The sequence below is a fragment of the Oncorhynchus gorbuscha genome, linkage group LG01 (genome assembly GCF_021184085.1).
Source record: "Oncorhynchus gorbuscha isolate QuinsamMale2020 ecotype Even-year linkage group LG01, OgorEven_v1.0, whole genome shotgun sequence".
Taxonomy (NCBI): Eukaryota; Metazoa; Chordata; class Actinopteri; order Salmoniformes; family Salmonidae; genus Oncorhynchus; species Oncorhynchus gorbuscha.
Window position 1 is genome coordinate 54,242,678 of NC_060173.1, and position 22,282 is coordinate 54,264,959.

General features: G+C 43.6%; 1 protein-coding gene across 1 annotated transcript in view; it reads left to right on the forward strand.

Annotated features, from left to right (window-relative positions):
- Positions 1-2,634: 2,634 nt before the first annotated feature.
- Positions 2,635-22,282, forward strand: part of ambra1b (autophagy/beclin-1 regulator 1b) — a 52,816-nt gene continuing 33,168 nt past the window's right edge. The window contains exons 1-11 of the mRNA XM_046356605.1: positions 2,635-2,935; positions 5,267-5,519; positions 5,917-5,975; positions 6,097-6,280; positions 6,644-6,816; positions 12,798-12,864; positions 13,015-14,687; positions 16,467-16,553; positions 17,940-18,125; positions 21,533-21,714; positions 22,044-22,154. Of these exons, the coding sequence (XP_046212561.1) occupies positions 5,385-5,519; positions 5,917-5,975; positions 6,097-6,280; positions 6,644-6,816; positions 12,798-12,864; positions 13,015-14,687; positions 16,467-16,553; positions 17,940-18,125; positions 21,533-21,714; positions 22,044-22,154 (2,857 nt within the window). The 5' untranslated portion in view covers positions 2,635-2,935; positions 5,267-5,384. The remainder of the gene's footprint in view (positions 2,936-5,266; positions 5,520-5,916; positions 5,976-6,096; positions 6,281-6,643; positions 6,817-12,797; positions 12,865-13,014; positions 14,688-16,466; positions 16,554-17,939; positions 18,126-21,532; positions 21,715-22,043; positions 22,155-22,282) is intronic.

Here is a 22,282-nt window from a genome sequence, read left to right on the forward strand (position 1 = left end):
ATATGTAGCGAGGGCCAGCCGACTAGAGCATACAAGTCGCAGTGGTGGGTGGTATAAGGTGCTTTAGTGACAAAACGGATGGCACTGTGATAGACTGCATCCAGTTTGCTGAGTAGAGTGTTGGAAGCCATTTTGTAGATGACATCGCCGAAGTCGAGGATCGGTAGGATAGTCAGTTTTACTAGGGTAAGCTTGGTGGCGTGAGTGAAGGAGGCTTTGTTGCGGAATAGAAAGCCGATTCTTGATTTGATTTTCGATTGGAGATGTTTGATATGAGTCTGGAAGGAGAGTTTGCAGTCGAGCCAGACACCTAGGTACTTATAGATGTCCACATATTCAAGGTCGGAACCATCCAGGGTGGTGATGCTAGTCGGGCATGCGGGTGCAGGCAGCGATCGGTTGAAAAGCATGCATTTGGTTTTACTAGCGTTTAAGAGCAGTTGAAGGCCACGGAAGGAGTGTTGTATGGCATTGAAGCTCGTTTGGAGGTTAGATAGCACAGTGTTCAATGACGGGCCGAAAGTATATAGAATGGTGTCGTCTGCGTAGAGGTGGATCAGGGAATCGCCCGCAGCAAGAGCAACATCATTGATATATACAGAGAAAAGAGTCGGCCCGAGAATTGAACCCTGTGGCACCCCCATAGAGAACAAAAAGGTTCTATATGTACGATGGTTAAATAAAGAGCAAAACTATTGATTATTATTATTTGTGTCCTGGTCCTATAAGTGCTCTTTGTCACTTCCCACGAGCCAGGTAGTGACAAAAACTCATTCTTATGATTAATAAATGTATTGTAGTGTGTGTGGCAGGCTTACAATGATGGCAAAAAACAACATTTGAGAGTGCATTGACCCTGGTGCTAGAGAGGGTACGCAACTGGAGGTTGAATGTTTGAAGGAGTACGGGACTATAAAAAGTCTGGGAAACACTGTTCTTGGGCAACATATATATACATATATATATATATATATATTTTACCTTTATTTAACCAGGCAAGTCAGTTAAGAACATATTCTTATTTTCAATGACGGCCTGGGAACAGTGGGTTAACTGCCTGTTCAGGGGCAGAACGACAGATTTGTACCTTGTCAGCTCGGGGGTTTGAACTCGCAACCTTCCGGTTACTAGTCCAACGCTCTAACCACTAAGCCTAATGACAGAAGAGAAGCTGCATGTATCTAATTAAGGACAAGTTGACTAACAAATAGCCTACCAAAATGTTGGAAATTATAAAGCAGAAACATATCTAAATCAGGCAGCAGAAGAAGAATCCTGCACCCCCTGTCAAAAAAGTATTCCACTGTCTCTGAATGTGGCCTACACCGCATTTCTATATTTGCGGGGTTAGGTTCGGGTGTGGGCCTCAGATTGTCACTTTATCACATATGGGCCTAGTCTGGCAGTTACGGGTGGGTTATTAGCAATTGTGGGCGGGTGTGGGTGAACAATCAGCTGACCAGAGCACCAGCCTTGAGTAGCCTATGCCACCAAAGCAATTCTGAAGTGTAATACATCCATTGTGCGATTTCAACAGATGCTTATCTATACTGAAGAAAATATATAAATGCAACATGTAAAGTGTTGGTCCCAAGTTTCATGAGATTAAATAAAAGATCCCAGAAATGTCCCATATGCACAAAAAGCTTATTTCTGTGAAATGGTGTCCACAGATGTGTTTACTTCCCTTTTAGTGAGCATTTCTCCTTTGCCAAGATCATCCATCCACCTGACAAGTGTGGCATATTAAGAAGCTGATTAAACAGTGTGATCATTACACAGGTACACCTTGTGCTGGGGACAATAAACCACCACTCAAATGTGCAGTTTTGTCACACAACACAATGCCACAGATTTCTCAAGTTTGAGGGAGTGTGCAATTGGCATTCTGACTGCAGGAATGTCCACCAGAGCTGTTGCCAGAGAATTGAATGCTCATTTCTCTACCATAAGCCACCTCCAACGTAATTTTTGAGAATTTGGCAGTATGCCCAACCAGCCTCACAACTGTGTAACCACACCAGCCCAGGATCTTCACCTCCAGCTTCTTCACCTGCGGGATCATCTGAAACCAGCCACCTGGACAACTGATGAATCTGAGGAGTATTTCTTTCTGTAATAAAGCCCTTTTATCGGGAAAAACTCATTCTGATTGGCTGGGCCTGGCTCTCCAGTGGGTGGGCCTGGCACCCAATTGGATGGGCCTATTCCCAGTCATGTGAAATCCATAGATTAAGGCCTAATAAATGTATTTCAATTGACTGATTTCCTTATATGAACTGTAACTCAGTAAAATCATTGAAATTGTTTCATGTTGCGTTTATATTTTTGACCATTATAGTTTATATTCAACAGACCATTATTTCGTCTAGGGCTCTCTAACCCTGTTGCTGGAGAGCTATTTTCCTGTAGGTTTTTGCTCCAACCCTAATCTATAGCACCCAATTGTAGTTAGCTGGTTGATGAGCTGAATCAGGTTAGTTAGGGATGGAGTGAAAACCTACTGGATGGTAGCTCCCCATGAGCAGGGCTGGAAAGCTCTGATTAATCTAGTACAACTGTGGCATGATTCCTCTATTTTTTTATCAGTTTCAATGGGGGACTTTTATATTGAAGGCGAACCACCGATTCCACTATTGTTGCTCACGCTAAAATGTTGTTCACGACACACATCTCTGGGAAGCTAGCTACGCAGTAGACGGATAGCTAGCACAATGAATTTGCTCTATGCCACGATAATATGATAAAATAGATTTATCAGAGGATATGAATGTGTTCAATCGCAATTATCATAGATTGATATTGGTCAATTCATTAATGTGTCAAGGCTAAGACAAGTGTAGCAAGCTCGTACTTGCCGTACATTTTTGCTTGCTACGCTAACCGTTAGCTACGCCTATGATGACACATTTCAACAAGAATACAAGAAAGAAAGGTAGGCAATGGCCTCTTGACTCAGTCGTTAGCTGATTCTGCAGAATATAAGAAGTTTGTTTTTTGTTATGTCTCATATCTAACGTTGTATCGTCGGCTTTGTTCTATACAGTAGCTAGTTAGCGCGCTAGTTATGCTAATACAGTATCCGGGACTGGCAGCAAGGATTAGCTATTTTCCAAATAACTAACATTAACCAACTTAATAGCAAGTTTTTTTCTCTATTGGCTAGTTACCAAGTTTAGCGGGATAACCTAGCAAGCTATCGGGGTTCGTTGGGTAACTAAACTGACAAATTAGCCAACGTTACTATAGCTATGAAAAAACATTTGCCGGTACCATTAGCTGGGTTTCTGGTTGGTTCTTGGTGGTTTGCCTACCGAATGTTAACATTAGCTACTTAGTTTAAGATGGCTCACATTTGCTAGTAACGTTAGTAGCTAATGTTGGCTACATGTTTATTTGGCTAACGTTAGCTGGTTAACTAGCTTGCCAATTCCCTAATGTTAACTAGCTAGCTGATTAGTCGTAGCTGTTTCAGACGCATTTTCTTGAGTTAGCTATCAAGCTAACGTTATTTACTTGTTAAGACAGTGGTTTTAGCTAACTAGCTATATTAATCAGTTTGCCAAAATCATATTCCTTATTTGAAGTTATCGTAGCTAGGTAACATTGCATGGTAAACTCAAGCTGTTTGTCAGCCACCTAGTATGACTTATCAATTTCAGCAGTCTATGAATATGGACATACACTGAGTGTACAAAACATGAGGAACACCTTTGCCCTCAGAACAGACGCAATTCGTTGTAGAGTCCATGCCCCAATGTGTCGAAAGCGTTCCACAGGAATGTTGACTCCAATGCTTCCCACAGTTGTCAAGTTGGCTGGATGTCCTTTGGATGGTGGACCATTCTTGATACACATGGGAAACTGTTGAGCCTGAAAAATCCAGCAGTTCTTGACACACACATACCCCGTTCAAAGACATTTAAATATTTTGTCTTGTCTATTCACCCTCTGAATGATACACAATCCTTTAACTTGTCTACACTGATTGAGGTGGATTTAACAGGTGACATCAATAAGGGATCATGGCGTTCACCTGGTCAGTCTGTCATGGAAAGAGCAGGTGTTCCTAATGCTTTATGCACTCAGTGTTAACCTAATCAACGTTTCCCAAACTTGTTCTTGGGGACCCCAAGGGGTGCACATTTTTGCCCACTACACAGCTAATTCAATAAATAGTTCTCTGCATATGACATGATTGTTATCACTTGGCATTCTTAGAATAACATCATTGGAGTTGCAATAACATAGTTGCGTAATAATGTGCTTGTGGTGTTGTGTATTCGGGTACTTTTTGACAACATACAGGCTATTCAGTGTCTCTTTGTGACTCTGCACCATAGACTTACACTCAGTTTCTTCTTAGATTGTAATGTAGAGCTAAGTCAAGCCACGGGGATAGCTTATGAAACACTACTCATTGGCGTTCTGGAAAGCAACTTGATGAAAATTGCATACCGCAGTGATGATCCGTGTTTGGATCCGGTTTGGACGTCTGTCTTACTTAGAATTGCAATTAGGCCCACCCGTCATGGTTTAAAATAATGTGGCACCTGCCTGCCAAATATTGTGTGTTCCTAATATGACTCTTGTTGGTCATCTTTGTTTACTTGAAAATCGCCCGCTCCAGTGTTGGAGAAATTTTCCCCTCGTTTAAAATGCCTTTGGTTATCCAAGCCCAAGTTAAACAAGGCTTGTTAAGAGGGTGAAAAGCAGTGCTGTTTTGCATTGCCTGTGGTGTTTTGCCAATTTGTGACCAAAATATGACTACATTTTAAGAGTGCAACATTTTTGGCAGTCTTCCAGATGTGAGATCTTGACTTTGGCTGCACATGTAGGCCAGCCAGAGAGCTGCAAGCTTGGATGTTCTTATTTAAGAACACAGGATATTTTAGTACCGATCCCCTAAATGTAATTAACAAAAATATAAACACAACATGCAACAATTTCAAAGATTTTACTGAGTTTTAGTTCATATAAGGAAATAGGTCAATTTAAATGTATTCATTCGGCCCTAATCTATGGATTTCACGATTCGGCAAGGGTGCAGCCATGGGGGAGCCAGGCCCAGCCAATCAGTTTTTCCCCATAAATGGGCTTTATTACAAACAAAAATACTCCTCAGTTTCATCAGTTGTCCAGGTGGCTGGTTTCAGACAATCCCGCAAGTAAAGGTTTTCCATGTGCAAAACGTATGCCAACCAAAACTAAACTACTATCTTCTGTTCTTGGCCCTCTCTTCCCATTGTCTCTTTCTCCTTCCCAGCCTAGACTCTGCATGGCGAGCGAGTGGCGGCAGCAGAAGTGACTGTCCCTAGACCAGCCAGAGAGGCCTGTGGCAGAGTGGTGGTGTGGCCCCAGCCCCGTACGGGAGGAGAACCACCATGGCCTCTCGTCATCAGAGGAACTCTGTGCGGATCCTGTCCAGCCGGGAGCGCGGCTCACAGGCCTTTGGCTCCAAGCGCCTGCTGCAGCAGCTGGTGGAGGAGAAGGTCCGCTGGATGAAATGGCAGAGTCAGGTAAAAGCCAAAGAAGCACACTATCCCAGTCAAAGGATTAGTCGAAACTACTTTGGTTTCAACAGATATGGAGTAGTAGTAGGCTATCAATCTCTCACTACTTTCACTGCCCACCTGCTGCAGTAGGCATTTTGATCTGGGACAATATACCATTGCCTTTAACTCGTCACCATGGAAACAATGCCCTGTGCTTATCTTTATCATCTATAGTCTATTTTGGGAGTTGTTCTTTAAAATCCCTAATAATATGCAGTTGATGGATCACAATTTCACTCAAGTCTTTAGTAAAAACAAATGTATTTTTGAATATATGTAATTATACTATGATTTTTGCATTTAATAATGTGTGTGCTACCTCCATGTAAGGTGTTAAGCAATGTTTGTTGCCCTTACACAGAAAGTGGAGCTGCCAGACAGCCCTCGCTCGACGTTCCTGTTGGCCTTCAGCCCAGACCGGTAAGGAACTCAACTGACCCGGCCGCACAAATGGATTCATGAGAGCATTTGAGGCAGGGCTTCCTTAAGCGGCATAGCAGCTGTAACATTTACTCTACCCCCCTTATCTCCAATTTGATAGGACCCTCATGGCTTCCACTCATGTCAATCACAACATCTACATCACAGAGGTGAAGACTGGAAAGTGCTTGCATTCGCTGGTAGGCCACCGCCGCACGCCCTGGTGCGTGACCTTTCACCCTACCATCCCAGGTCTGGTGGCCTCCGGGTGCCTTGACGGAGAGGTCCGCATCTGGGACCTACATGTAAGTGGTGCCTTCTCTTAAACACAGACAGACCCCTATTAAAATAAATCGGACCCAAGTTTCAGGTCTCCGCTTGCTAAGTTGCATAGGTATATTCTTTTACTATTTTAGATTGTAAGACTTGTATTCACAGCACAGTCTTCGCCAGAAGTAAATGTTGAGGTGTCCCCCAGGGCATTGTCCAACTCCAGGCATCATAAGGAAACTTTTCTATCTTCATTGTGTTGCTATTGGTAGTCTAGTTGATAAACCCCTTCGACAGGAATCCGCATCCCATAACGATCATGCTAGCGTTTGTATCCACTGTTTCCGTATCCTACTTGTTTCTTTCTGTATTAAATCCCCTTGTGTTTGTTTCTGCAGGGTGGCAGTGAGAGCTGGTTCACGGAAAGCAACGTGGCCATTGCCTCGCTAGCCTTCCACCCCACTGCCCAGCTCCTCCTAATCGCCACCAATAATGAGCTCCACTTCTGGGACTGGAGCCGGCCCGAGCCCTTTGCCGTGGTCAAAACCGGCAGCGAGACTGAAAGAGTCAGGTGAGAGACCATAGAGATTGATGTAGGGCTGGATATATACTACATACTTTCGCGCTCTCTCTCTGGGTTTCATTTAGCCTGTAATAGGTGGCTTTTGGGTGATTTTAAAAACGAATAAAAAGCCAATAAATAAAATTGGCGCCGGCCAATTGTCCTGGTGAATAACAAAAGACCATTGCAATATAATGCTTTTTAGCCTATTAATTGATAGAAATATCAGTTAGTTGATGTAAATGCATTTTCGGTCATGCTTTTCTGTTCTATAGGTTCATTTGTATAATTAAATTGGTGCTTGTGTGTTTTCGTTTGGTCGTTTATGATTCTTATTTATCACAGGCGTACAGCATACAGATAAAGAGCCTAGTTTGAGTGAAAATCTGTCGGACAGCGAGAGAGCTACTATTTTTATTTCTCAACTGGTAATTGAAGTGTGCTTGCCATTCAAGTGCATAGGCATTAGGCAACGTTAGGCTTCAGCGCGTCACACTTTGCAATGTGAACTGGAGGCAGTACGCATTTTGAAAATATATACTTAATTGTGTGGAACCGGAATGTTTTATTTCATTTTGTGAGGCATGTCTTACCTTGCTTCAAAGTAGCCTATAGCCAAAATCCATTGCTATAAACTTTGAGGCAATTATTTGTATAAAGACTTCCCTATGTCATTGAAACAAGTAGCCTATTTCTCTCATGTTTGTTCCATGTTCTATTGGATTTCAACTTCCTTTCATTGTCAAGTAGCCAAAGGCACAATCCTAGTCATATTAGCAACCCATGCTAATTGTTGCATCTTTAGATCTTCCCTAGATGAAAATATTGACATTTTAAAGGTCAATTGAAACCTCTTGCATGTGCAGTGCGCTTTTGACAACAGCGGTTTCCAGCAAATTGCATAATGGAACAAACATTTGTGCTTAGCTTACTGCTGTATGCGCATTGCTGCGCATATAATGTGAAGAAGATAGTTTATCAACATTTTTAAGCTAAACATTCTGATCTGCTGCATCAGCCTCATTGCTTTTTATTTACTTGTTTCGTATACTGGTTGTATGAATTTGGGTTCTATCATTCCACAAGCTGACTAATAGAATAGGTAAACATTTCTACTATTGGGGATACCAGATTGACATAGGGTAGTGGTTTTGCTGTTTATTAAACTCTTGCTGGCTGAGAAAGTAAATGTGGAAAGTTATTGTAACATCATAAAACTGCGCATCATAATTCGGTAAGCTGTTGCATGTGCTGTTAAGATGAATTACCATCATCTATATGTTTGCTGTCATTCTGAGTACCGTGGGTGGACGCCCTAATCGGGTTACTCACCCAATGCATATAGGTCCAGTAAATTAACATGCTGCAGGTCAAATGTCTGGTGCCACATTTTCCTAACGGAAACACTGATACAGTTGAAGTCGGAAGTTTACATAAACCTTAGCCAAATACATTTAAACTCAGTATTTCACAACTCCTGACATTTTAATCCTAGTAAAAATTCCATGTTTTAGGAATGTGAAATGTCAGAATAATTTATTTGAGCTTTTATTTATTTCATCACATTCCCAGTGGGTCAGAAGTTTACATAGACTCAATTAGTATTTGGTAGCATTGCCTTTATTGTTTACCTCGAGTCAAACTGAGTCAGGTTTGTAGGCCTCTTTGCTCGCACATGCTTTTTCAGTTCTGCCAACACAACTTCTACAGGATTGAGACCAGGGCTTTGTGATGGCCACTCCTTGACTTTGACTTTGTTGTCCTTAAGCCATTTTGCCACAACTTTGGAAATATGCTTGGGGTCATTGTCCATTTGGAAGACCCATTTGCGAACAAGCTTTAACTTCCTGACTGATGTCTTGAGATGTTGCTTCAATATACCCACATAATTTTCCTGCCTCATGAAGCCATCTATTTTGTGAAGTGCACCAGTCCCTCCTGCAGCAAAGCACACCCACAACGTGATGCTACCACCCCTGTGCTTCATGGCAGGGATGGTGTTCTTCGGCTTGCAAGCATAACAATGGTCATTTTGGCCAAACAGTTATATTTTTGTTCCATCAGATCAGAGGACATTTCTCCAAAAAGTACGATCTTTGTCCCCATATGCAGTTGCAAACCGTAGTCTGTTTTTTTATGGCGGTTTTGGAGCATTGGCTTCATCCTTGCTGAGCGGCCTTTCAGGTTATGTCGATATAGGACTCGCTTTACTGTGGATATAGATGATTTTGTACCTGTTTCCTCCAGCATCTTCACAATGTCCTTTGATGTTGTTCTGGGATTAATTTGCACTTTTTCGCACCAAAGTACATTCATCTCTAGGAGACAAAATTTCCTTAGCGGTATGACGGCTGCGTGGTCCCATGGTGTTTATACTTGGATACTACTGTTTGTACAGATGAAAGTGGTACCTTCAGGCATTTGGAAATTTCTCCCAAGGATGAACCACACTTCTGGAGGTATTTTTCTGATTTATTTTGATTTTCCCATGATGTCAAGCAAAGAGGCACTGAGTTTGAAGGTAGGCCTTGAAATACATCCACAGGTACACCTCCAATTGACTCAAATGATGTCAGTTTGCCTATCAGAAGCTTCTAAAGCCATGACATCATTTTCGGGAATTTCCCAAGCTGTTTAAAGGCACAGTCAACCTAGTGTATGTACACTTCTGACCCACTGCAATTGTGATACAGTGAAATAATCTGTCTGTAAACAATTGTTGGAAGAATTACTTGTGTCATGCACAAAGTAGATGTCCTAACCGACTTGCCCAAATAATAGTTTGTTAACAAAAAATTTGTGTAGTGGTTGAAAAACGAGTTTTAATGACTCCAACCTAAGTGTAAGTAAACTTCCGTCTTCAACTGTATATACATACAGAGCATTCGGAAAGTATTCAGACCCATATTTTGTTGCGTTACAGCCTTATTCTAAAATGGATCAATCTACACACGATTCCCTATAATGACAAGGTGAAAGCTTTTTTTAGACATGTTTGCAAATGTACAGCATGCCTTTAATTACGTAAGCATTCAGACCCTTTGCTACTAGACTCAATTATATTTTGGTGCATCCTTGGACATGATTTGGAACGGTACACATCTGTTTATATAAGGTCCCATGGTTGACAGTGCATGTCAGTGCAAAAACCAAGCCATGAGTTGTCCATAGAGCACCGAGGTACATTGAAGGTCCCCAGCATTAAAGGTCCCCGAGAACATAGTGCCCTCCATCATTCTTCAATGGAACAAGTTTGGAACCACCAAGACTCTTCCCTAGAGCTGGCCGTCTTGCCAAACTGGGCAAGATCCTGATGGTCGCTCTAACAGAGCTCCAGAGTTCCTGTGTGGAGATGGGAGAAACCTCCAGAAGGACAACCATCTCTACAGCACTCCACCAATCAGGCCTTTGTGGTAGGATGGCCAGACAGAAGCCAGTCCTCAGTAAAAGGCACATGACAGCCTGCCTGGAGTTTGCCAAAAGGCACCTAAAGGACTCTCAGACCATGAGAAACACGATTCTCTGGTCCGATGAAACCAAGATCGAACTATTTGGCCTGAATGCCAAGTGTCACTTCTGGATGAAATCTTGCACCATCTCTATGGTGAAGCGTGGTGGCAGCATCATGATGTGGGGATTTTTCAGCGGCAGGGCCTGCAGACTCGTTAGGATCGAGGGAAAGTTGAATGGGGCAAAGTACAGAGATACTTGATAAAAACCTTCTCCAGAGCGCTCAGGATCTCAGACTGTGACCTTCCAACAGGGCAACGACCCTAAGCACACAGCCAAGACAATGCAGGAGTGGCTTCGGGACAAGTCTCAATGTCCTTGAGTGGCCCAAACAGAGCCTGGACTTGAACCCGATCTAACATCTCTGGAGACCTGAAAATAGCTGTGCAGCAACGCTTCCCATCCAATCTGACTGAGCTTGAGAGGATCTGCAGAGAAGAATGGGAGAAACTCCCCAAATACTGGTGTGCCAAGCTTGTAGCATTATACCAACACTCCAGGCTGTAGTCTCTGTCAAAGGTGCTTCAACAATGTACTGAGTGAAAGGTCTGAATACTCACGTAAATATGTTTTTTTTCTGCCTTTGTTATTGTGTGTAGATTGACAGGATAAAAAAAAAAAGTTTTAGAATAAGGCTGTAACGTAATGTCGGAATACTTTCTGAATGCAATGTATATAAAGTGCCTTCAGATAGTATTCATACCCCTTGACTTATTCCACATTTTGTTACAGCCTGAATTCAAATTTTAATTTATTTTTTTTTTACCCACAATAAATGCACACAATACCCCATAATGACAGTGAAAACATTTTTTGAAATGTGTGCATTTATTTGAAAAATGAAATACAGATCAAATTTTACATAGGTATTCTCACCCCTTAGTCAATACATTTTTAGAATCACCTTTGGGTGTGAGGTTTTTCTTGGTAAGTGTATGAGCTTTGCACACCTGGATTATACAATGTTTGCACATTTGTCTGTTAAGTTGTTGCTCATTGCAAGTCTTGCCATAGATTTTCAACCCAATTTAAGTTAGAAATGTAACTAGGCCACTCGGGAACTTTCAATGTTGTCTTGGTAAGCAACTTGTGCATATTTGGTCTTGTGTTTTAGGTTATTGTCCTACTTGAACGTAGGCTGTTGGTAGTCTGACTGAACCAGGTTTTCCTCTAGTATATTGCCTGTGCTTAGCACTATTCTGTTCTTTTTGTATAAATAACAATACAAAAATGATCCTTAGTCCTTGCTAATGACAGGCATTACAATAACAAGCATTACCATAACAAGCATTACCATAACCTGATGCAGCCACGACTGTGCTTGAAAATATGAACATAACGCTTCGTATTCAAGACATTTTTTTTTTTTGGCAGTTTTACTTTAGTAGCTTATTGCAAACAGGATGCATTCTGTACAACAAGGGCTGCCCAACGCTCTTCCTGGAGATCTACTGTCTTGTAGGTTTTCACTTCAATCCTAATTTAGCATATCTGATTCAGATAGTCTAGGTCTTGTTGAGCAGCTAAAAAGTAGACCATGTACAAGCTTCCTCCTTTTCACACTGTCATTTATGTTATTCTTGTGGAGTAACTACAATATTGTTGATCATCCTCAGATTTCTCCTATCACAGCCATTAAACTCTGTTACTGTTTTAATGTAACCATTGGCCTCATGGTGATATCCCTGAGAGGTTTCCTTCCTCTCCGGCAACTGAGTTAGGAAGGACGCCTGTATCTTTGTAGTGACTGGGTGTATTAATACACCGTCCAAAGTGTAGTTAATAACTTCACCATGCTCAAAGGGATATTCAATTTATTTTTACCCATTTACCAATAAGTGCCCTTCTTTGAGAGGCATTGGAAAATCTAGTCTACACTTGACTTAAATGCAATTTCTGCTATCAGAATATGAAGATCGCATCAGAAAGATGCGGGTCTAGATGCACAAAAGTTGAATGGAATAATCCAAAACGCTCAACTCACTCAGCTTCAAATCACACACCTAGTACTAGTTTAATTCACTGATCCTTTGATTGGATGGACATGTTAGTCATACTGCTAAACTTTGATTGGTTTGAGGTCCTCCGGATGTCGTCATAATTACCATGTAGGTCTATGGAAGGGGGTGAGGAGCACGAGCCTCCTAGGTTTTGTATTGAAGTCGATGTAGCCAGAGGAGAATGGAAAAAAATGGCTGTCCTCCTGCTAGACCAAAAAAAAAACAGTTAAAAATTATTATTTTTTGAATATATTTAGTTTACCTAAACGATAACTTTTATTTATATATACTTTCACTGAGTAGGATGGTCCTCCATTCCTCCTATAATTTGGATTTCAGGAAAAAATATTGTTGAAACTATTTTTAGTTTTCACATGGAACAATTTCACAGTAGCGTAAATGTTGTGTCATTATAATATGATATTGCTATGATTAGAATATATTTGAGTTGATGGAAAGCTCTGCTGTTTTCTCTTTTAGGTTGGTGAGATTTGATCCTTTGGGGCACAATCTTCTGACTGCTACTGTGAACCCCTCCAACCAGCAGGTGAGTTCTTTTCTCCTATCACAACAAAATTGCACTATACCGTATAAAGTTTTCTGTCTAGAAATTAAATATTCTCAAAGCCTTTTAAACATGACTACGCTAAAACATTCAACATGTCTACCCTCATATCTAACACATTATTTCCTGTAGAATGATGATGACTCAGAGGTCCCCATGGACAGCGTAGAGATGCCCCACTTCCGCCAGCGCTCCTTCCTGCCCTCCCAGCCTGTACGCCGCACGCCCATCCTCCACAACTTCCTGCACATCCTTTCCTCACGCTCCTCGGGAGCGCAGGCCGGGGGGGATGCGTCCCGCCCTGGCGGGGAGAGCAGCGGCGAGCCCCCCAGCATGCCTTTGGGCCAATACCCAGCCTCTCAGGACCGTGGACTGCCCTTCCCAGGCTGCACCCAGCACCTGGGCATGGTGTGCCTATGCAGCCGCTGCACAGCCAACCGCAGCCCCTCTCTGGGCGAGGGGCCCTCCTCCAGGCCTGTGGTCCTCCCTGAGCACCCTCAGCCGGCCCCCCATGCCTCAACCTTTTCCTCAGCCCGTACGGAGCCCCGACAGCCTTCAGAGCCCAGTGGGGGCCAACAGCGGCCCTCTGCCTTCACAACGGTCTACTATAGCGCCGGCAGCTCCCTGCACCGCGCCGTGCCTACCGCCCACGTGGCAAGCCCGCCACTGAGCCAGCAGCTTCCGCCACCACCCACCAGCCACCCACCCCTCTCCCGCCCACTGCCCGGACCCGATTGGACACGCAGCCTGCTGAACATGAGAGGCTCAGAGAGCAGAACTGGAGGGAGTGAAGGTGGGGTGAGCGGGGTAGGTGGTATGGGTGGTGTCGGGGGTGGGATGCTGCCCCCCCGAACCAGCTCGTCCTCCGTCAGCCTGCTGTCAGTGCTCCGGCAGCAGGACGGCTCCTCCCAGTCCCCTGTCTACACTTCCGCCACAGAGGGACGGGGTTTCCCCACGCAGTCAAGCTCTGAACCGGGCTCTGGCCCCGTGGCCAATCAGCGAGGTGGTGGAGGCGCGGGCACCAGCAGCGGGCACCACCCTTTCTGGGACGGCACGCGCAGCAACCCGACCTCGTTCCGCAACGTGCTCCAGTGCAACCTGAGCCGCTACTTCATGGAGTTTGACCGCATGCAGGACCTGGAGTCGCCGCTGGGGGGTGTCGGGGGAGGGGAGGGCGGCCAGGAGCAGACGCAGGAGCTGCTCAACAACAACATGGACCCGGAGAGACCCAGGCCTTCCTCCTCCCACTATCAGCCCCAGCCGCCCCCACCAACCCCAGCCGAGAACAACCCCCCTCCCTCCAATGCGGCTCACTCCTCTCGGGGCCAACTGAACCGCTGCCGGGCCTGCCACAACTTGCTCACCTTCAACCACGACTCCCAACGCTGGGAGCGCACCAGCCCAGCCTCGTCCACCTCCGCTGTCTCCACCCAGGAGGGCTCCAGCTCTCCCTGGCAGCAGCCGACCAGCCCTGCCTATGAAGAGACCCATGTGTCACCACAGAGGCGGGAACCCCAACCCCAGCCACCAGAGAGGGAGAGGAGGGTAACCCAGCCCCTGGAGCCCAGCGAACGGCAGCCCTCCCCAGGCCCTCATGGTGCGGCCATGCCCTTCCCCACCATTGCGTCGTCCACTGCCCAGCCCGGTGAGCAGACGGTGGGCCTGGTGTACAACCAGGAGACGGGCCAGTGGGAGCGAGTCTACCGCCAGGCCGCCTCCAGCCGCTCCACCGTTGCCGATGCACCGCCAGAGGCCTTAAGCCAGGAAATGCCTGTGGATAACCCAGACGAGGACTCTCTGAGGAGGTAGAGTTATGAGAAAGTCCTTGGTAGTATCTACAGTGGTGTTTTCTGCTCAGTCCAGGGTCTTGCTCAGTAGTGCACACCGTAGCAATATGTTTTAAAATGAACGTTTGAAAAAAAATTGAACGAGCTTGGATCGTACCTTGCTGTTTCAAACAGTTTTCTTCAGTTTTATCTACTGAACACAACTCAGCTTACTTTAGCTAGTGATCCTCTCTGACTTAAGAACATTACAGCAAGTAACTACTGGTCTGCTTTTCTCAGTATTTCCTAGTCATTCCAAGGTTATTCTTTATTTTTACTGTTTTCTACATTGTTGAATAATAAGTGAAAACTATTTAAATAACACATGGAATCATGTAGTAACCAAAAAAGTGTTTATTTGAGATTCTTCAAAGTAGCCACCCTTTGTCTTGACAGCTTTGAACACTCTTGGTATTCTCTCAGCCAGCTTCATGAGGTAGTCACTTGGAATGCATTTAAATTAACAGGTGTGCCTTGTTAATTCTTTCATTAATGCATTTGAGCCAATTAGTTGTGTTGTGACATGGTAGGGGTGGTATACAGAAGATGGCCCTAGTTGATAAAATACTAAGTCCATATTATGGCAAGATCGGCTCAAATACTTTTAAGACCTGAACGTCACTCAACCCGGAACATTTCAAGAACTTTGAAAGCACCTTCAAGTGCAGTCGCAAAAACCATCAAGCGCTATGATGAAACTGGCTCACAGGAAAGGAAAACCCAGAGTTACCTCTGCTGCAAAGGATAAGTTCATTAGAGTTCATTGCAGCCCAAATAAATGCTTAACAGAGTTCAAGAAACAGACCCATCTCAACATCAACTGTTGAGGAGACTGCGTGAATCAGGCCTTCATGGTCAAATTGCTGCTAAGAAACCACTACTAAAGGACACCAATAAGAAGAGACTTGCTTGAGCCAAGAAATACGAGCAATGGACATTAGACAGGTGGAAATCTCTCCTTTGGTCTGTCGAGTCCACATTTGAGATTTTGGGTTCCAACTGCCGTGTCTTTGTGAGACGCAGAGTAGGTAAACGCATGATCTCTACATGTGTAGTTCCCACTGTGAAGCATGGAGGAGGAGGTGTGATGGTGTGGGGGTGCTTTGCTGGCGACACTTTGATTTATTTAGAGTTCAAAGCACACTTAACCTGCAAAGCTACCACAGCATTCTGCAGCGATATGCCATCCCATCTGGTTTGCGTTTAGCGGGACTATCATTTGTATTTCAACAGGAAAATGACCCAACACACCTCCAGGCTGTGTAAGAGCTATTTGACCAAGAAGGATAGTGATTTAGTGCTGTATCAGATGATCTGGCCTACACAATCACCCGACCTCAACCCAATTGAGGTGGTTTGGGATGAGTTGGACCGCAAAGTGAAGGAAAAGCAGCCAACAAGTGATCAGCATATGTGGAAACTCCTTCAAGACTGTTGGAAAGCATTCCTCATGAAGCTGGTTGAGAGAATGCCAAGAGTGTGCACATCTGTCAAGGCTAAGGGTGGCTGCTTTGAAGAATCTCATAAAATATATTTTGAACACTTTTTTTTGGTTACTTCATTATTCCGTATGTGTTATTTTATTATTTGGATGTCTTCACTGTTCTATGTAGAAAATAGTAAAAAATAAGGAAACCCTTGAATGTCCTAACTTTTGACTGGTACTGTATATTGTCCAAATAGTTGTATAAAACAAATGGACTCCCTTTTGTAGAGGAGATTAAACGCTGATCCATTGTTTGGTGTGTTTGTTCACAGGAGACTGTTGGAGTCCTCCCTCCTCTCTCTCTCCCGCTACGACATGGGAGGATCCAGAGACCACCCCATCTACCCAGACCCTGCCAGGTACCAGCCCCAAACCAATCTCACCTCTAATGAACTTGTACTTTGTTTGACAGGATAAAACCCCTCCAGGTGCACCGTTTTCTTCGAGGTTCTGTCAAAACAAAGTTGACAGTTTAAAGTAAGGTTGAGAAAATCCCAGATATTTTCCCAAAAGTTCACTGGTTTAACAAAACATACAAGTTAGAGGATTTCCTAAACTCAGGAATTTTGAGAAAGTTCATGTAACTTTGCCAACCTACACTGAAAAATATATAAACGGAACAAGTAGTGTTGGTTTCATGAGCTGAAATAAAAGATCCCAGAAATCTTCCGTACACACAAACCTTATTTCTCTTAAATCTTGTTTACATCCCTGTTAGTGAGCATTTCTCCTTTGCTAAGATAATACATCCACTTGACAGGTGTGGCATATCAAGAATCTGATTTAAACTGCATGATCATTACACAGGTGCACCTTGTGCTAGGGACAATTAAAAGACCACTTGGAAATGTGCAGTTTTGTCACACAATGCCACAATGTCGCAAGTTGAGGGAGCGTGTAATTGGCATGCTGACTGCAGGAATGTCTACCAGAGCTGTTGCCAGAGAATTTAATGTTAATTTCTCTACCATAAGCCACCTCCAACGTTGTTTTAGAGAATAAGCAGGATGTCCAACCGGCCTCACAACCCACGTGTATGGCGTCGTATGGGTGAGCGGTTTGCTGATGTCAACGTTGTAAACAGTGTGCTCCGTGGTAGTGTTATATGGTATGGGCAGGCATAAGCTATGGACAACTAACACAATTCCTTTTTATCGCTGGCAATTTTAATGCACAGAGATACCTTGACAAGCTCCCGAGGCCCTTTGCCGTGCCATTCATTCGCCGCTATCACCACAATTCCTGGAAGCTGAAAATGTCTGTTCTTCTATGGCCTGCATACTCAGACATGTCACTCTTTGAGCATATTTGGGATGCTCTGGATCAACGTGTACACCAGCGTGTTCCAGTTCCCACCAATATCCAGCAACTTCACACAGGACAACATTTCACAGTGCCACAATCAACAGCCTGATCAAGTCTATGCGAAGGAGATGTCTAGGTGCATGAGGCAAATGGTGGTCACACCAGATACTGACTGGTTTGCATATCCATGTCCCTACTTTTTTTTTAAGGTATCTGTCCAACAGATGCATATCTGTATTCCCAGTCATGTGAAATCCATCCATTAGGACCTAGTTATTTTATTTCAATTGACTGATTTCCATATATAAATTGTAAGTCAGTAAAATCTTTGAAATTGTTTCATGTTGTGTTTTGTTTAGTATAGTATGAACCCTAGCGCTGTAAACCCCCCCCCCCCCCCCCCCATTGAACTTTTCTCCCTGCCGTTGTTTCTCCTGCAGGTTGTCCCCGGCTGCGTACTACGCGCAGAGAATGATCCAGTATCTGTCGAGGCGGGACAGTATCCGCCAGCGTTCGCTGCGCTACCAGCAGAACCGCCTGAGGACCCTCTCCTCCTCTTCGGACAGCCCGGCCGGCAACCCCTCGGCCGCAATGGAGAACAGCGATGTGGACTTTGAAGAGCTAGAGTGAGTTGGTGCAAACCATCCTGGCCCCTTAATGAGATATTAGTTTTTCACCTAAAATGACAAACCCAAATCTAACTGCCTGTAGCTCAGGACCTGAAGCAAGGATATGCATGTTCTTGATACCATTTTGAAAGGAAACACTTTCAAGTTTGTGGAAATGTGAAATTAATGTAGGAGAATATAACACGTTAGATCTGGTAAAAGATAATACAAAAAAAATGCAAGGGACAGGCCATACTTTGGGATAGGAGTCTAGGTGTAATTTAGATCTTGACCACCAGATGGCAGCAGTGTGTGCAAAGTTTCAGACTGATCCAGTGAAGAATTACATTACTGTTACATTAATTTGTATCAAGTCTGCCAGGAGTTTGCCGAAATGTGCCGAATTGGTCAATTGATACATTTTCAAGTACATAACTATAGAGAATATACAAAAATACTATGGTTATTAAAAAAATGAAAGTTTACACGCTCCTAGGGAATGTCATACTAGATGTCATCTAGATGGCCGGGCGGGGTGGGTATGGAGCCAGAAACAGCAGTGCTGTCAAACTGTAGACACAAGTTCCTACATTGGAACATAAAAATGTATTTTATCAAACAAAACTATGCTAGATTTTATCTCTGGGACCCTCAGGATAACAAATCAGAGCAAGATTACACAAAGTACATTATTTACCTTCAGAGGTGAATGTATAAAAATAATGTTTTGTGCGCTCCTCAAACAATAGCATGGTATTTTATCACTGTAATAGCTACTGTTAATTGTACACTGCAGTTAAATTAACAAGAATTTAAGCTTTTTGGGACAAAGGGACACCCATCCCGTAGAGGTTGTCCAATTTTTTGTTTTTAGAACTCAAGGTTTTCTGTTGAGATAAGTGGAGGATTGGATAAGGAGATGAACCAAGCCATCCCTTTAGAAAACATTTTTTTGTGGATCTACACAACCAATGGTGTGTGATGTGGACTTACACTATATATACACTACCGTTCAAAAGTTTGGGGTCACTTAGAAATGTCCTTGTTTTTGACAGAAAAGCAAAACATTTTTGTTGATTTTAAAATTGATCAGAAATACAGTGTAGACATTGTTTATGTTGTAAATGACTATTGTAGCTGGAAGCGGCTGATTTAAAAAATATATATTTATAATAATATTCATATTTTTTTAATGGAATATCTACATATGCTTTCAGAGGCCCATTATCAACAATCATCGCTCCTGTGTTCCAATGGCACGTTGTGTTAGCTAATCCAAGTTTATCATTTTAAAAGGCTAATTGGTCATTAGAAAACACTTTTGCAATTATGTTAGCACAGCTGAAAACTGTTGTCCCTGCTTAAAGAAGCAAAAGAACTGGCCTTTTTTTGACTAGTTGAGTATCTGGATCATCAGCATTTGTGGGTTCGATTACAGGCTCAAAATGGCCAGAAACAAAGACCTTTCTTCTGAAACTCATCAGTCTATTCTTGTTCTGAGAAATGAAGGCTATTCCAGGTGAGAAATTGCCAAAAACTGAAGATTTCGTACAGCGCTGTGTGCTACTCCCTTCACAGAACAGTGCATACTGGCCCTAACCAGAATAGAAAGAGTGGGATTCCCTGGTGCATAACTGAGCAAGAGGACAAGTACATTAGTGTCTAGTTTGAGAAGCAGACGCCTCACAAGTCCTCAACTGGCAGCTTCATTAAGTAGTATCCGCAAAACACCTGTCTCAACGTCAACAGTGAATGGCCTTCTAGGCAGAGTTGCAAAGAAAAAGCCATGTCTCAGGCTGGCCAATAGAAAGAAAAGATTAAGATGGGCAAAAGAACACAGATACTGGACAGAGGAACTCTGTATTTGTTATTCAAATTAAAAGCCCAATGAATACTCGCCTTTGTGTAGCGATTTAACTCCCACTGCTTCATTAAAGAATGTTTCATTGACTTTGCAGCAAAACTTTGCCTCGACAAGAAAGAGCTCTTTGAAAATGTTTCCCTGTCAAGACGAACAGTGGTGCGGCGTGTTGAGAACATCACAGAGAATGTGGAACAACCGTTGAAAGACAAGGTAAAGGATTTCACCTATTTCTCCTTGGCCCTGGATGAGAGCAGTGATGCGCGTGACATGGCACAGTTGATATTTTTACAAGACATAATCCCAGACTTTGAAATTACAGGGGAGCTTGCTTCAGTGAGCCTTGTGGATACAGTCACTAAAGTGGTAAACTTCATAAGAGCAAAATCCTTAAACCACAGGCAGTTTGTCTCACTGTCTGAAGAGAGTCTGTCAAGCAGGTTTCCCCTTCCACACAAACGTGAGATGGCTGAGGTTGGGGAAGGTGCTTAAAAGGGTGTGGAACCTGAAGTCAAGATTTTTTGTAAATGAAATGAAAATATGTGGATTTCCCTCAACTGCAAGATAAAGAATGGTTGGCTGATTTTTGCCTTCACCGTGGACATCATTGACCCCCATGAATGAACTGAATTCCAAACTAGAAGGGAAGGGCCTTTTTGCATCAGATGTACAGCCTTGTCAAAGCCTTCAAGGGAAAATTACCCCTCCTGACCCGCCAAGTAGAAGTCAACAACCTCACCCGCCTTCCGACACTACTAGTCTGTTCCCTATCAGATGACCAGCGGGAGAAGTATACATCGCTGCTGTGTGCTTTGAACGGTGAATTTTCTCGTCGTTTTGAGTATTTCAAAGTGTTGGAAAATGACATGCTGTTGGTTTCCTCTCCTTTCACCTTCAACATGGATAACGCTCCCACTGACATGCAACTTGAGCTTATCAATCTTCAGTCTGATGCAGTGATTGGGGAACTGTTTTAAATAGTTCTCCAATGTCACTGACAAGGTTCTATGCATCTCTCTGAACAAAACTCTCCAAAGATTAGGAGTCATGCTCAGATGTTGGTACTGTTTGGGTCAACCCAGGCATTTTCTGTGATGAAATATAACAAGTCAAGGCACAGATCATCTCTTACTGGCTCTCACCTCTCAGCAATTCTGCGCATAGTGACGTCAGAAACTATACCTGACTTCACTGCTCTAGTCAATGCCCATCAGAGACTTCGCTCCTCACACCGATTGAGAAGTTTAAATTTAATGTTGAGCTCTCTCTCTCTTGTGTTTTTGTGCATACCCGTTAACGAGAGTTCTTTCTGTGGTGCTGATTGTTTAATAATGATTCACAGATAGTATCTGTCAGTCATATACATTATGTATAACCCTGTAATGTGATTCTGGCCCGTGATGGCAAAAAATATATTCTGTGGCCCTCCATGGAAAATAATTGCCCAGGCCTGGAGTACAGTCATCCTACTTTGAACATTCAGCTTCACCACACATTTCACCCAACAGACTCCTTTTCTCCCAATAACGGCTGTGTGTGTGTGTGTTTGTGTGTGTTTTAACAGTGACAACGGAGACCGGACGAGGCACCGAACACCACGCAACGCCAGGATGTCTGCGCCTTCACTGGGGCGATTCGTTCCTCGGCGGTTTCTTTTGCCTGAGTACCTGCCCTACGCTGGAATCTTCCACGAGAGGGGACAGCCTGGCCTGGCCACCCACTCCTCTGTCAACAGGGTCCTAGCAGGTACTAACCAAGATTGTCTCACTAGAGTACACTCTGCTTAGTGTGGTTAAATTGTCCTGTATGGATGTGATCACTGTAAAAGGAGTGCGCTGCAATGCCCTTTTCTCGCTACTGCCGTATTTCGCCGGCCTGATTTACCCATCCATTTTTGTTGGTGGAACCAAGGTGTAAAATAGAATATCCAAGCCAGTACAGTTCAAGTGGGCAACAACTAACTACGTGATTGCTCTCATACATCTCAATGTTATCCATTTTATTGTGTTATCTGCAATAGTGGTACTCCTATTTTTCACATCCAATAGCCTATCCACTGACCAAATTTCTCTCAGGTGCCTCAATCGGGGACGGCCAGTCGGCGGTGGCCAGCAACATAGCCAACACCACCTACCGGCTGCAGTGGTGGGACTTCACCAAGTTCGATCTACCTGAGATCAGCAACGGTATGTAAAACATTCAGAACATTTCAACGCCGACACAATTCCCTATTCTATCTGACAGACGATCTTATCATTTCTACACAATACATTTCTGTCTGAAAGCTCTGTAACCTTAGCTCCTCCTAAACCGG